Raw genomic sequence first — 14,380 nt, forward strand, 5'->3', positions numbered from 1 at the left:
TAATCATGAAGATGTACCTAACAAGAAAGCATTGATGGAAAAAACTGTCTTACCTTGTGCAGGTGTTCAAGAGCCAGTACAATTTCTCCAATGTATATCTGTACCTCATTTTCTGTAAATCTCTCTCTTTGAGAAAGGTGAGTAAAAAGTTCTCCTCCATTTATATAGTCTATAAATAAAAACAGATAATCTAGTAATTTTACTTTCTTTTAAAAGTTTTTTTAAAAATTATTTTGACATATTACCATTTCTTGAAAAAAAAAAACAAATGTTCTGAACTAGATGCTTTTATTGTATTTTAATAATATTTTACATGTACGTATACAGGTTTTTATACATACATATACAGCACTTGAAATCCCTTGAGGAAGGAATATGAGAAACTTTATAGAGTTTAAAATCCAAGGCCCAAAATTAAAGTTTCCCTTAAGTAGACTTTTCACACAGCAGTTCAGTAATAGCAAAAACCTATTTATCTCACAAGTACAAAAGGCAAATTACAAAGAATTTTCTTTTTAAAGAGTCAGTCTTTCATTTATTTACCAAGAGGCTTAGAAAAGGAATACAAGACCTACAAACATCACATTTATGCACACTTATAAAAGAGGGAAGAACAACAAGGGAGCAGAATCTTCAGTTAACTTTGTACAACATAAGCAGTGCAAAATTATGTAGCACAAAGCAGGCTCAAAAAGTCTGGAGACAGCCAGTGAAGAATTCCCCCTATGCAGGAGAAAATTCTGCTGACAGGAAGTATCAGAGGAACTTTCTCCTCATGTGCCATCACCACCCCCTTTTGCACTGCGCAGGCATGGAACACGGTATTTTGGACAGGAGGTGTTCCAAAACTGGGAAGGGAAGGAAAGGGTGTAGTAGCAGAGTTCTCCAAAGGCGTAAGGCTCCCTGAGGAACAATCACATCCTCATCGGTTTATGTGTGCTCTGAGAATGCTACTGGATCAGACACTACAGAACCCGAACCATCAAAAAAGAAAATCTGCTGGTGGCATCTGACTCAGATGATGAAAATGAGCATGTGTTGGTCTGCACTGCTTTGGATTGTTATTGAGCAGAACGTGTCACCAGCATGGACGCATGTCCTCTGGAATGGTGGTTGAAGCATGAAGGGATATATGAATCTTTAGCACATCTGGCACGTAAATATCTTGCGACACCAGCTACAACAGTGCCATGAGAACACCTATTCTCACTTTCAGGTGACATTGTGAAAAAGAAGCTGGCATCATGGTCTCCTGCAAATGTAAACAAACTTGTTTGTCTGAGCGACTGTCTGATCAAGAAATAGGACAGAGTTGACTGTAGGCTCTAAAGTTTTACATTGTTTTATTTTTGAATGCAGTTCTTTATATTGTACATAATTCTACATTTGTAAGTTCAACTTTCATGATAAAGAGATTACACTACACTTCTTTTATTAGGTGAATTGAAAAATACTATTTCTTTTGCTTTTTTATAGTGCAAATATTTGTAATCAAAAATAAATATAAAGTGAGAACTGTACACTTTGTATTCTGTTATAATTGATCAATATATTTGAAAATGTAGAAAACATCCAAAATATTTAAATTAATGGTATTCAACTAGTTTAACAAGTGTGATTAATTGAGCAATTAATCGCGATTAATTTTTTATTGAGCGATTAATCGCGATTAATTATTTTAATCGCTTGGCAGCCCTAATGTAAAGCAAGCAAAAGATACTGCTACTGCTATAGTAGTATGAGAACTTACAACAGAATGCACACAAACTGTCATTAACTTGTAACTTTCAATGATAGGTTAAACAGTGCATCAGGAGATATGTGAGCAAACATACTGTGACCCATATGATTCTTAGAATAAGAAACAAACAACGTAAATGATTTCCTAAAAAGCAGTTTTATTTAAATAGAATCATAGAATATCAGAGTTGGAAGGGACCTCAGGAGGTCATCTAGTCCAACCCCCTGCTCAAAGCAGGACCAGTCCCCAGTGTTTGCCCCAGATCCCTAAATGGCCCCCTCCAAATAATAGGTTTAGAACTCTCTTCATGTATCTAAGAACTGTCCCTGCTGAGACATTCTGCCAGCACATGGTTCTCCCCTGCTAAAGGACAGACATTGTGAAGAATGCACAAATCCCCTAATGGCTGCTTCAGCACATAACTGTGAAGAGTCAGCACCCCTTTGCTCGTTAATGTAACACATAGTGGACGTATTGTCCATTGCTTGAGGAAGTAAAGATCAAACTAATGGCTCTTAACTCCAACACGTTTATAAGCAAGCTCTTTTCCTGAGAAGCCCAGTGGCCCTGAACTGTAAAATGACCCAAATGCACTCCTCATCCAGTGTGTGATGCATCTGAAGTTATCAAGACCAATAGTGAAGGGGAATTACACAGGATGTCTCTGAGGACATCTGATTTGTCTGTCCACCACATCAATGAATTGAGAACATCTTGAGGCAGAGTGACAAACATCTGAGGGCTGTCCAGACTGGGTGTATAAAATTTGAGACATCAGTGCTGCCTCAGCCTCATCCTGAGACAAGCAAATGGAGTTATGTCAGTGGCAGCTGCCATCAAACCCTTGAGACCCAGAAAGAAGACCACTTTCTGAGTTTGACGGGTTAGACTTTCCAAAATAAAGGGGCTCTATTTTCAGAAACCTATCATCTGGGAGAAAAGCTTTTGCTCCTACTGAGTTCAAAATAGAGCCTATGAAAAGAATTCTCTGGATTGGGTAAAGATTTGATTTTTTTTGAGTTCTGAAATAGACCCAGATCCAAAACAAGGGAGGCTGAAAACTCCTGTGAAGTAACAGCTCTTTGTGTGTAGCTGCCATTAGCAAACTATTGGCCAAATATAAGTCAACAACAATACCCTAACTCTCTCAGATGTGCTGCTACCACAGAAAGGCACTTTAGTGCTGTGCTCAGGCCAAACGGGAAGACTTTATACAAAAATCCCACGTACTCATATGAAATGAAGGTATTGTCAATCATTCCGAAGGACAGAAATATGAAAATATGTGACCTTTAAATTGAGAGTCACAAACCAACCCATAGTTAGAAGCAAGGGAATTATGGATGCTTAGGATTCACATATGAAGACAGAATTTATCTGCTCAATTTTCTTAAATCTAGAATGGTACAAAAACGCTCATCTTTTTTCTGTGCCAAGAAATATCTTGGATAAAACTCCCAACCCTACAGATGTTTGGGTACGTCCTCAAGAGCCCCTATCAGGAGCAGTTTCCGTATTTCTGAAAGTATAATAGCCTCGTGAGTAAGTCCCCTGAAAAAAGGAAGAATAGAGGGAACTGAAAAGAGGTAAGTTTTGAAAATGAATGGTATAGCCCTTTTTTAAACAATTTCTACGGCCCCTTGTCCAATTGTTCATAAAAGAAGACACAGATCCTCACATCAAATCTGAGATCTTGTGTTCAAAAGAAGAAAAGGAGTACTTGTGGCACCTTAGACTAACCAATTTATTTGAGCAGAAGCTTTCGTGAGCTACAGCTCACTTCATCGGGTGCATACTGTGGAAAGTACAGAAGATCTTTTTATACACACAAAGCATGAAAAAAATGGGTGTTTACCACTACAAAAGGTTTTCTCTCCCCCCCACCCCACTCTCCTGTTGGTAATAGCTTATCTAAAGTGATCACTCTCCTTACAATGTGTATGATAATCAAGGTGGGCCATTTCCAGCACAAATCCAGGGTTTAACAAGAACGTCTGGGGGGGGGGGTTAGAAAAAACAAGGGGAAATAGGCTACCTTGCGTAATGACTTAGCCACTCCCACTCTATATTCAAGCCTAAGTTAATTGTATCCAATTTGCAAATGAATTCTAATTCAACAGTCTCTCGCTGGAGTCTGGTTTTGAAGTTTTTTTGTTGTTATATCACAACTTTCATGTCTGTAATCGCGTGACCAGAGAGATTGAAGTGTTCTCCGACTGGTTTATGAATGTTATAATTCTTGACATCTGATTTGTGTCCATTTATTCTTTTACGTAGAGACTGTCCAGTTTGACCAATGTACATGGCAGAGGGGCATTGCTGGCACATGATGGCATATATCACATTGGTGGATGTGCAGGTGAACGAGCCTCTGAAAGTGTGGCTGATGTGATTAGGCCCTGTGATGGTGTCCCCTGAATAGATATGTGGGCACAGTTGGCAACGGGCTTTGTTGCAAGGATAGGTTCCTGGGTTAGTGGTTCTGTTGTGTGGTATGTGGTTGCTGGTGAGTATTTGCTTCAGGTTGGGGGGCTATTTCTTTTTGCGAATACAGACTAACACGGCTGTTACTCTGAAACCTGTGTTCAAAAGGAGGGAGCAGGCTATTTTGTCTTAGGTCTGGATCTGAAAGACCGCTTTTTTGTACTGGCTCTGAAAAAAGACTAAGCTTGCAGATGCTGTTGCTGACATCTCTGATATAAGGAAAAATAAGTAGACTACCTTGCATTTTCCTGGTAAGTTCACTGCGGTGGTGAAATATATCGGCAAGGTAGGCATGGTTTGCACACCATGCCACACCAGCAATTAAGTCCGTGTATGCTGATTCCTCCAAAGCTAAGAACGTTTTTAACTCTTCTTTCAGCTCATAAAAACATGAGAAAACTTTTCCGTGGAAAATCCAGTGTATTTCTGTGTGCAAAAGTAAACTCTGGTGTTCTGATCCCACTTCATCACACAACAGTGAGAAAAGGCCACATTTTAAGAACCATGATTTTATTAAGTTGACTATCTTTCCTGCTCTAACGCTAAGGAAAGTTCTTCTGGCAGTGTTTTGGCCATAAGAGCGTCACGGTGCTGGAAAAAGTGGGTCACCAGCACATCTGGGTTTTGTTCTTTAGCCTTGTTTAAAAACCCTTCACTTTGCCAGTCTTGGGGGCAGTCCTGTCTGTGCAAACACTAAGACAATTTTTCCATTGCAATTCTCCCTCCTCAAGGTTCCTCTGCAGGTATGTGACCTGGCAGTTGTCTGAAAAATAAAATAACATTCTTTTATACTATTTCCATCAACTTACCTGATGTTAGCTAAGAGTTGAGCATGACCCATCTGCCGATTCATCAAGTTACAGCACAAATTTTCCTCTTGATCTGACTTTTTGCCTCAGAGCACAGTTTCAATGTCAGCTGATCTCATCAATGCGGTGACTTATATTATCTGAAAGGGGAACTTCTGCAATTTCATTGACTGCATTTGCATCTAACATTACTCTCATCATTTCTTGGCATGCTAGTAAAACTGATGTTTCTTCGACTGCGTGCAGCTTTTTCGCCTTCACTACAAACTCAGCAACCAAGCAGCTTGCTTCCAATGGTTTATCAGAAACTATGACATAGCCTTTAATCATTTGCACTTGTTTTTCATTTTGATCCTTCAAATGTTCCAAAAAAATTGCCCTTGTTCACAAGGGATAGATGTTTGCTTGTAAGGTGTCATTTTAACTTACTTGGCAAACTTGCATGGTTTGAGACTTTTGCCCCACACATAATACTGATGAAGAGAGCAAGATGGTTCACCTGTAAACAAAAATCCAAACTGCAAATGCTCTCACAATAGTGTTGGCTCACAACTTTGACTTTATTATGTTCATGTTCAGCTTCATCACTGAAAGTAGATGTGGAGATGCCAAACTCTTTTCTTCAAATATTTGTCCATTTTCGGGTCTTCAATTTAAAATTCATCACTGTAACTTAATGGTTGATAAGAAAACATGGCTACCATGTGATACCACGTGAACAGCAAGGTGATTTGATTACAGTGTGTGTAACGCCTGTATCACGCACGAACACCCGAAGAGCAACAGTACAAAATGAAATTTAGTTATGACACTAATTAAAATGAGAATTTTTAGTGACTTTTGCAAAATTCCGTGGCACACCTGTTCATACCTGATGGCACACCGGTTGGGAAACACTGTAAAACTGAACCTTCTGACACCCTGCTCTTACCGTTCTGCGATTAAGTCTGCCCATTTATTTCTAGTCTTTGTTTCTCTTGGACAGTTTCTGATGTATGACAATATTTTACTTTCATACCCTTGTGAGGGACTTTGACAAAGGCCTTTTTGAAAGTCTAAGAGTAAAATTTTTCAAAGGACTTACATGACTTATTTCACCCTAAATAAACTCTCATTGAGTTTTTCTTTAGTCACTCTTATTGAAACATATAAATATTTATAATAGATCCAACAAGGCACCATCATCCTCTTCAAAAACCTTGCTGGTTCAATCCTACTGTATCATGAAGTTAGGTGTTCTATTTTTCATTATTGCTTCAACCAGTTTACCCAGTACAGAAGTAAGGGTTACGGTCTTGTAATTCCAGATCACCAATAAGTCTTCTTTAACTACAGGCAATATTTGCTACCCTTCATCCCTCTGGTTTAATAGTGGATTTTAAAAGAGAAACTCCATATTTTTGCAAGCAACTCATCACTTAATTCTTTCAGAACTTTTGGGTATGCACCATCTGGGCCTGATTGGTAAACGTAACTGTTTTTTTCTTTTGACATCTCAGTCTCTGAGAGTACTTAATCTTTTTTTTTTTTAAATCAGAAAAGAGTTGGTCCAAGCTAGATATCTCCCCAAAATCCTATGTCATGAAGACTGATACAAAGAAATTATTTAGCTTTTCAGCCATGTCTTTATCTTCTTTAATTGCTTCCTTTACAGCACCCTTTTCTGTTCGCTCCCTCTGGTGGTCCAATAGACCCACCAATTCTTGTAAGTTTCTTGTTTCTAACATACGTCAGAGAATTCTTGTGTGTTATACTTTTAATCATGTTCTTTAAATTCCATAATAGGATTCCTAAATTTCTTTAAAATCGTGAAAATGTCTGACCACACTCCAAACACCTTATTCCATGTAGTTAAACTGGAACATGTGCAGTGTCTCTTGACAAGCAGCCTTTCTGCTATTTGAACATCTTCCCTTCCCCTGGTTTTCCTTTTATTTACAGCTCACAATAAAGTCAGTGATTTAAAGACACTCCCTGCTTCCTCACATCCTCACTCCCAAATATGCACAGACAGTACACAAATATGGTGTACTATCTTTGCATGTTTGGGAGTGAGGATGTGAGGAACATTTCCCAAGTGAGTATGTTCATTCATATGATTATATCAAACTCACATAAATAAGAGTTCTTTCCCAAATATTCAAGGAAGCACAAACAGTTTGCTCGAAATTTTTCAGAAAAGCGAACAGATGACATGCAGTCATGGTTAAATCAAAAAGTGAGTCAAAATTTCCTAAAAGCTCAATAAAATGTATTTCCATTATTTGTCCGTCTTCTCAGGTTTGTCATGGCACTACAGAATTATGACACAGGGGAGTCATGGATAACAAACAAACAAACAAAAACAAAACATATATGAACAGAGTACTGAAGCTGAAACACAACAAACAAGTGCTAGATTCACAAAAGATTTTGGTGCCTAACTGCCTCTTTAGGCCCCTAAATCCCAGAATCAGACCCCAGTGAGATTCACAAAACCGTCTTTAGCTGCCGGCAAACCTCATAGGCACCTAAACTCACTTGGTGACTAAATGTGGTAAAAGTTCCCTGGGCACCCATGTTTCTGCCTGAACGCACGCAGACAGTTGCCCTGCACTAACACAAGGGGGGGGGGGGCAGAATATTAAATAATGGGAAAAAATAATAAATAAAAATTAATAATCAACTTCAATCATGACAACCACTTACCTAAAATGAGATGAAGTTTTGTGTCTGTCTGGAAAGCATAGTGCAATGTGACCAAAAATGGTGATTGCCTAATATGTTCCAGTACTTGTCGTTCCGTCCTTGTATGCTCTGTTGTTTTGGCTTTTTGAATTATTGTTGCTTTTTTCAATACTTTCATGGCATACAGCTTTCCATTATCATGGCCACTTATTTTCCGCACTAGAAATACTTTTCCATAAGCTTAAAAAAAAAGGGAAGAAGGGAAATTGAGATGTACAATTAATCAAAGAGAAATAGCATGAGTTTAAATTGATCATATGGTCAAATATACGTATGTTCTACAACTATATGTTTTTTAAAAAGCGCTCACACAGTTTTCAGTACTGTTTCTTGCAAAGCACTTTAATAGTTTTCTTCAGTTCTACATTAAAAACTGTATAAATGCTAAAATGCTTTGAGCCAGATTCTGCCTTCTCTTACATAACTCCTTTTAAAACAGTGGAATCATACCAGCAGAAAACAAGTATATCAGAGAGAATAATCAAACCCTCTCTCTTACAAGTGGGGCGGGGTAGCACCACATAGGAAGGTTGCCCCACATGTCGCATAATAACACTTGTTTTCATTTGCAAATAACTTTGGTAAACTTTAACCATTTGGGATGAAATTTTCCAAGTCAGGTGTCTGTCTCAGGCTAGGTATTTTTGAACATTTCAAACAAAATGGTTCAGCTTTTTCAGAGAACAAGGCTAGAGAATAAATATTGTGGCAAATTGCCGGCACTACTTTGATGGGTCTCGCGCTTTCTCCTCTTGGGGAGGGTTCAGGGCACAGTTTCTCACCCCTGAACTGGGGTATTAACTGCCCCACTAGTGTCCTAGAGGAGGGGAGTGGAGAGGGAGGGACCCAGGCCCACCCTCTACTCTGGGTCCCAGCTCAGGGGCCCTAGGGATAGCGGTAAACCACTTGAACTAGCCATTCCTTCCCCTGGGCTACTTCCCTCTCCTGCCCTTCAGCTTGTGGAGCTTCCTGCCCTCCCTCTGCACAAACCAAGTGTCCCTTTACCTAGGGTCTTGGTCTTCTAAGCCCACAGCAGCACTTCTCCAAACTCTCCTCTGCTTCCCTCCAAACTGCTCTCTGCTCCAACGTCAATCCACTCTGCTTCAACTCCTCCAAACTGCTCTCTACTCCAACACCAATCCACTCTGCTTCGACTCCTTTCCTTGTCTGATTGAAGCAGGGGGGTTTTATCAGGTGACTGGCTTCAGGTGCTCTAATTGGCTTCAGGTCCTTTAATTAATCTCTAGCAAACTTTCTTCCCTCTACAGGGAATAAAGCTCCACTCTAACACTCTCCTGCTGCCCTCTGGCCATGCTGTATCATAATACATTGTTCTGCCCATGGTAAAAGATTCTGTCAACCTTTTCTTTGAACAGGTATTTTTATTTAACTCCTGAAAAACATTTTTGAAATGATGTTTTTGTGCAATTTTAGTTGAATTCCAATTTTCATCTAAATGGATTTTAATTTTGTTTTGCATTTGTGTTTAGTTATTTTTCTAAGGAAAACCAATCATTAGAATATGTTGATTTCCAACAGAATATAGCCATTACACTAAATTTGGTACTTTTGCTAACCAAGAGGATATACTGTATCTATACATATTTGTTAATTTACACAGATTCTTAACTTTTATTCTTTTTCATTATGTTAGAAAACTGTGAATATCATTTATTAGACGATTAACGTTTTTTTAACTGTTATTTGTGTCAAGCTACATCCATATAGAAACTGGAATTCATTAAAAATGCACACAAACATTTTAAAATGTTTTAATTAAATAAAACTACTTTGAATGTGCTGGATACATACGGGGAATAAAAGTAAAATTTATCAAAACATGTTTTGCATTTAAAACTGATTGTTTAAACAAAGGAAGCATGATCTGTAGTTAGTGAACTGAATTGATTGTTTTGGGTCACCATGTCCTTCAAGATTTTAGAGCTAGTAAATCTCAACCTCTCATGCTTTTTTTTTATTTAAAGATTAGTAGGGGAAAACAAACTTTCCTGTTTTTTCAACTCCCGATTTCTTAACTTTGAATGAATTAGTCAAATAGAATATTTTCTTCATTTCAGTTTATCTGCCCCTGCAGAAAAGGCTACTGCTGTCAAAAGTGGGTTTAGCACTTCAACAAACTCAGGCTCCAGGTGCTCAGCTAGGGACTTGCACCAGGTTCAGTGGCTTAACTCTCTAAAATAGTGATTCCCAAACTTGTTCTGCCGCTTGTGCAGGGAAAGCCCCTGCCGGGCCGGGCCAGTTTGTTTACCTATCGCGTCTGCAGGTTCCGCTGATCGTGGCTCCCACTGGCCGCGGTTCGCTGCTCCAGGCCAATGGGGTCTGCGGGAAGCGGCGACCAGCACGTCCCTTGGCCCGCGCTGCTTCCAGCAGCTCCCATTGGCCTGGAGCAGCGGCCACTGGGAGCCGCGATTGGCCAAACCTGCGGACGCGGCATGTAAACAAACAGGCCCAGCCTGGCCTTTCCCTGCACAAGCGGCAGAACAAGTTTGGGAACCACTACTCTAAAACTTTGGTAGCAAACAAGTACTACTTAAAATTATATTAAAATTATTTAAATAATATTCATTACATTTAGGTCATAATTTTACCAGTGTTTTCAATGTTCCAAATGTATTTTTCAATATGGTCTCTCTCTCTCTCTCTGCTGCTTAAGATACTAAAGAGGCAATCGAGAAAGTATTGGTAATAAATAAAAATATATATGACCTGCTTCCCAGGCCAGAGGCATCTTGACTTCCTGCCTGTTAGTTTCTGAACAGTAACTCCTCAATATAATTATAGGTGATATTGATGGGTTTTAAAGTGTTCCAAAGTCTCCTTAGACATAAGAATAACAGTGCTTTGACAAGCGAGTAGAAAATCTCATTCTTTATTCACTTGTCTAAGGTCCAAAAAGAGTCATGCTCCCACTCTTATTGATTTTCAATGAGAGTAGGAAACATAACTACATTAGATCCTTTTGAAAAACCCATCCTAAGTATTAAAACAGAAGTTAATTTAAGGATCATGGAAAATACTCCACATTTATTGTACACAGACTAACAAAAAGTTATTTCAAATTGAAATTTAAGATTGAAAACCTACAAATTTTATAGTCTACTTAACTTAAGCACACCTTATTACAAAATATGTTAATGCATTTCCTATAAATTAATCCTTGCAGTAAAAATAGGAATAGAAGCAATCATGATTATGAATGCGGCTTATAAGTAAATATAAATTTTAGAAATGGTTTCCAAATTGCACTTATGTCATGTTAAACAAACAGAAATATAAAGATTTCCTAGCAAATAAACCCGATTCTTTAGTAACCAGACAGAGGCAGACATAAGATTAAAGACACTGGGCAGAATTCTGATCTGAGTTACAGCAGCGTAAATCCAGAGTAACTCCATTTAAATCAGTGACGTTATTCCTGATGTACACCAGACTAACTAAAATTAGAATCCTTTTTGTACCACCACAGGGTCCTAAAATCCATTGGAACTACTACCTTGAATCAGGGCTGTAGACCTATAATTCCTTCCCTGACAAAGACAAAGCTCACTGTCAGAGTCTCACCACTCGATAACTCTGATTTCAATCCAATTTATTTCATTATACAGAAATATATTTTAGTCATATTTTCTGAAGTTCAATTACATGATCAAGATCCAAATTCTGTCCTTAAGTCTATTGTGTAGATCTCAGTACAGATCTTAATGAAATTATTTCTGAGATAGAAACATTTAGCTGGGGATCCACCAACATAAGAGATGCACAAACACACACTGATTATCCTGAAATATCTGCACCTAATGTCCAACCTAAGCTGATTATCCTTTGAGGATAGGACAAGCAGCAAAGAACAATTTTTCTCCCCCCGTCTCTTATGTACTTGAAAACTGTTATGTCCCCACTCAGCCTTCTCTTGTCCAGACTAAACCAACCCAATTTTTTCAGTCTTCCCTCATAGGACATGTTTTCTAGACCTTTAATCATTTTTGTTGCCCTTCTCTGAATCTTCTCAAGTTTGTCCACATCTTTCCTGAAATGTGGCACCCAGAACTCATATTTAGCTTGTGAACCACTATGATCCCCAGATCACTTTCCACAGTACTCCTTCCTAGGCAGTCATTTCCCATTTTGTAAGTGTGCAACTGATTGCTCCTTCCTAAGTGAAGTACTTGGGCATTTGTCCTCACTGAATTTCATCCCATTTACTTCAGACCATTTCTCCAGTTTGTCCAGATTTTGACTTTTAATCCTATCCTCTAAAGCACTTGCATCCCCTCCCAGCTTGCTATCGTTCCACGAACTTTATAAGTGTACTCTCTACACCATTATCTACATCACTGCTGAAGCTATTGAACAGAACTAGACCCAGAATTGATCCCTGTGGGACCCCACTTGATATTCCCTTCCAGTTTGACTGTGAACCACAGATAACTACTCTCTGGGAATAGTTTTGCAACCAGCTATGCATCCACTTTATAGAAGCTCCATCTAGGTTGTATTTCCCTAGTTTGTTTATGAGGTCATGAGAGACAGTATCAACAGCCTTACAATAGTCAAGATATACCACATTTACCATGTTATCCCATCCACAAGGCTTGTTATCCTGTCAAAGAAAGCTACTAGTTTGGTTTGACACAATTTGTTCTTGACAAATCCACTTTGACAGTTACTTATAGTCATCAGTTGTTAGCTGCGTGTGTGTTCTCTCTGCATGCAGCGCTGGCTCTGGCCAGGTAGATAGTACAGCAGACCTCAATCAAACTGCCCAAAATAACCACAGACTCTGTTCAGTAGCAAAGGCACTTGGCCAGGTTTATTGTCAACAAAGCACAGTAATAGCACCCCATAGACTCTACGGGGATACTAAGACATGTACGCTCATTGCAATGGACCAGCTCAGTGAACAGCAGGACTTGCCATTCCCCCTTAGGCTGTACAAAGACAACCCCTTTGTGACCCCTCTTTCATACACTGATACAAACAAGTTACATATTACCCCTCTGACATGGTTAGTCACCACCCTTTACCTTGTACATGTTATTTTGATCAAAACATCTCTATGCATCACCCTGTCATCCTGATCTTATCTTTAAGAGGGGTCAGCAAGTCCTTGAATCATCTTTGGGAAAAGGGTTTATACCATACCCTTGTATCGGGGTGTTCTGGTACTACCCTTCTGAAATGTGTTTACATTAATATTTAGCGCCTAGGAGTGCTTGTGTTTTTGCAATGCTAGCCCTGTTCTTGCCAAGTTCTTGTATCGGATAGCAAACTTGCAAGTGGGCATCTGCTTTGTAATAGGGCAGGACCTGACTTGGCCTGATTCTTGATAATTCTGCTTTATACTAGCAGAACCTGATTCTGTTTGGACCTTAGGCCTTACACTAGGCCTTTTATACAAGGCCTCATTTATCACCTTATTATTTTCTAGGTGTCTTCAAATTGATTACTAATTATCTGCTCTATTATCTTTCGGATTACTGAAATAAAAGCTGACTAGCATGTAATTCCCCGGGTAGTCCTTATTCCTTTTATAGACTGGCACTATATTTGCCCTTCTCCAGTTGTCCGGAATTGCACCCATCTTCCATCACTTTTTAAAGACAGATGTTCCTTATCTCTGCCAGCATGCAATGCAGCTTTGGGAACAAAAATGGGAGATCTCTTGTCTGGTTTAAATAAAATGCAGACAAAGTTTAGATAAAAATTCTGAGTACTGTTGTAAGGCCACTTTGTCCTTGAAGAACACTGTGTAAAAAGGACCCACCTTCAATACTTGTAGCAAGAGATTCTCCTGACCACTGTTATGGCTATAAGGAAAGAGATCTTTTGGATTAGGTGAAGACAAATAAGAGGCCACAGGCTTGAATGGTGGAACTATGAGGGCTGCCAGGATGGTGATGAGGTCCCAAGGGAGCCAGAAACCATGATGAGTGGGAACAGAAGAATCACACCTTTAAGAAATCTAACAATCACGGGACTGGAGAAAATTGACTACTAGGGGGCAGCTGCTGGCAGGGGGAGGCAGCGAAACCACTCAAAGGCCTTGGATGGTTTATGATTTCAGTTATCTGTATGCTTGTGATGCACTGTACCACCTTGTAACCCCCATATTCATCATTTGTATATGGCTGTGATATTTCATACAAAGTATACCTTATAAGATGCCATATGAAAGGCTGAAACTCACTGTTCTGTCAAAATGTGTATAATCATTGTATATAGAACTATGGTATTCCGCTGTACGGTTTATATTGAAATATGTTGTGTGTCCTGGAAACACGCACAGCTAGCTCTCCAATAGCAACAAACTAGGTGACACACTGGAAGAGACAGTTGTCCAAGCACCATACAATGGAGATTGCTCAACTCTGTGACTCACCAAGGCCCACCAGGACATGTCTGGGCCAGTACCTTCCCTGAAACATGAACTAAGAATATAAAATAAGGGACAGTGACATCATGGGACAGCCTCTCCCGTCCCCCACCTACTCTGAAGGCAACAAGAACAGTGGGAAGAAAAAGACTTTGAACTAAAGAGATTGGTCCCACCCTGAGAAGGAAATTCAGCCTGTGTATTAAGAGCTGTAACCTAACTACA

General features: G+C 39.2%; 1 protein-coding gene across 3 annotated transcripts in view; it reads right to left on the bottom strand.

Annotated features, from left to right (window-relative positions):
- The window catches only part of RPS6KA5 (ribosomal protein S6 kinase A5), a 187,623-nt gene that overhangs the window by 124,485 nt on the left and 48,758 nt on the right, over window positions 1-14,380 (bottom strand). For all 3 annotated transcript variants that reach the window (XM_075129833.1, XM_048852700.2, XM_048852699.2), the window contains exons 3-4: window positions 7,723-7,941; window positions 54-169 (exon numbers count right to left, since the gene is read on the bottom strand). In XM_075129833.1, the coding sequence (XP_074985934.1) occupies window positions 54-169; window positions 7,723-7,879 (273 nt within the window). In that variant the 5' untranslated portion in view covers window positions 7,880-7,941. The remainder of the gene's footprint in view (window positions 1-53; window positions 170-7,722; window positions 7,942-14,380) is intronic.

This window comes from Caretta caretta, chromosome 6 (assembly GCF_965140235.1).
Source record: "Caretta caretta isolate rCarCar2 chromosome 6, rCarCar1.hap1, whole genome shotgun sequence".
Taxonomy (NCBI): domain Eukaryota; kingdom Metazoa; phylum Chordata; order Testudines; family Cheloniidae; genus Caretta; species Caretta caretta.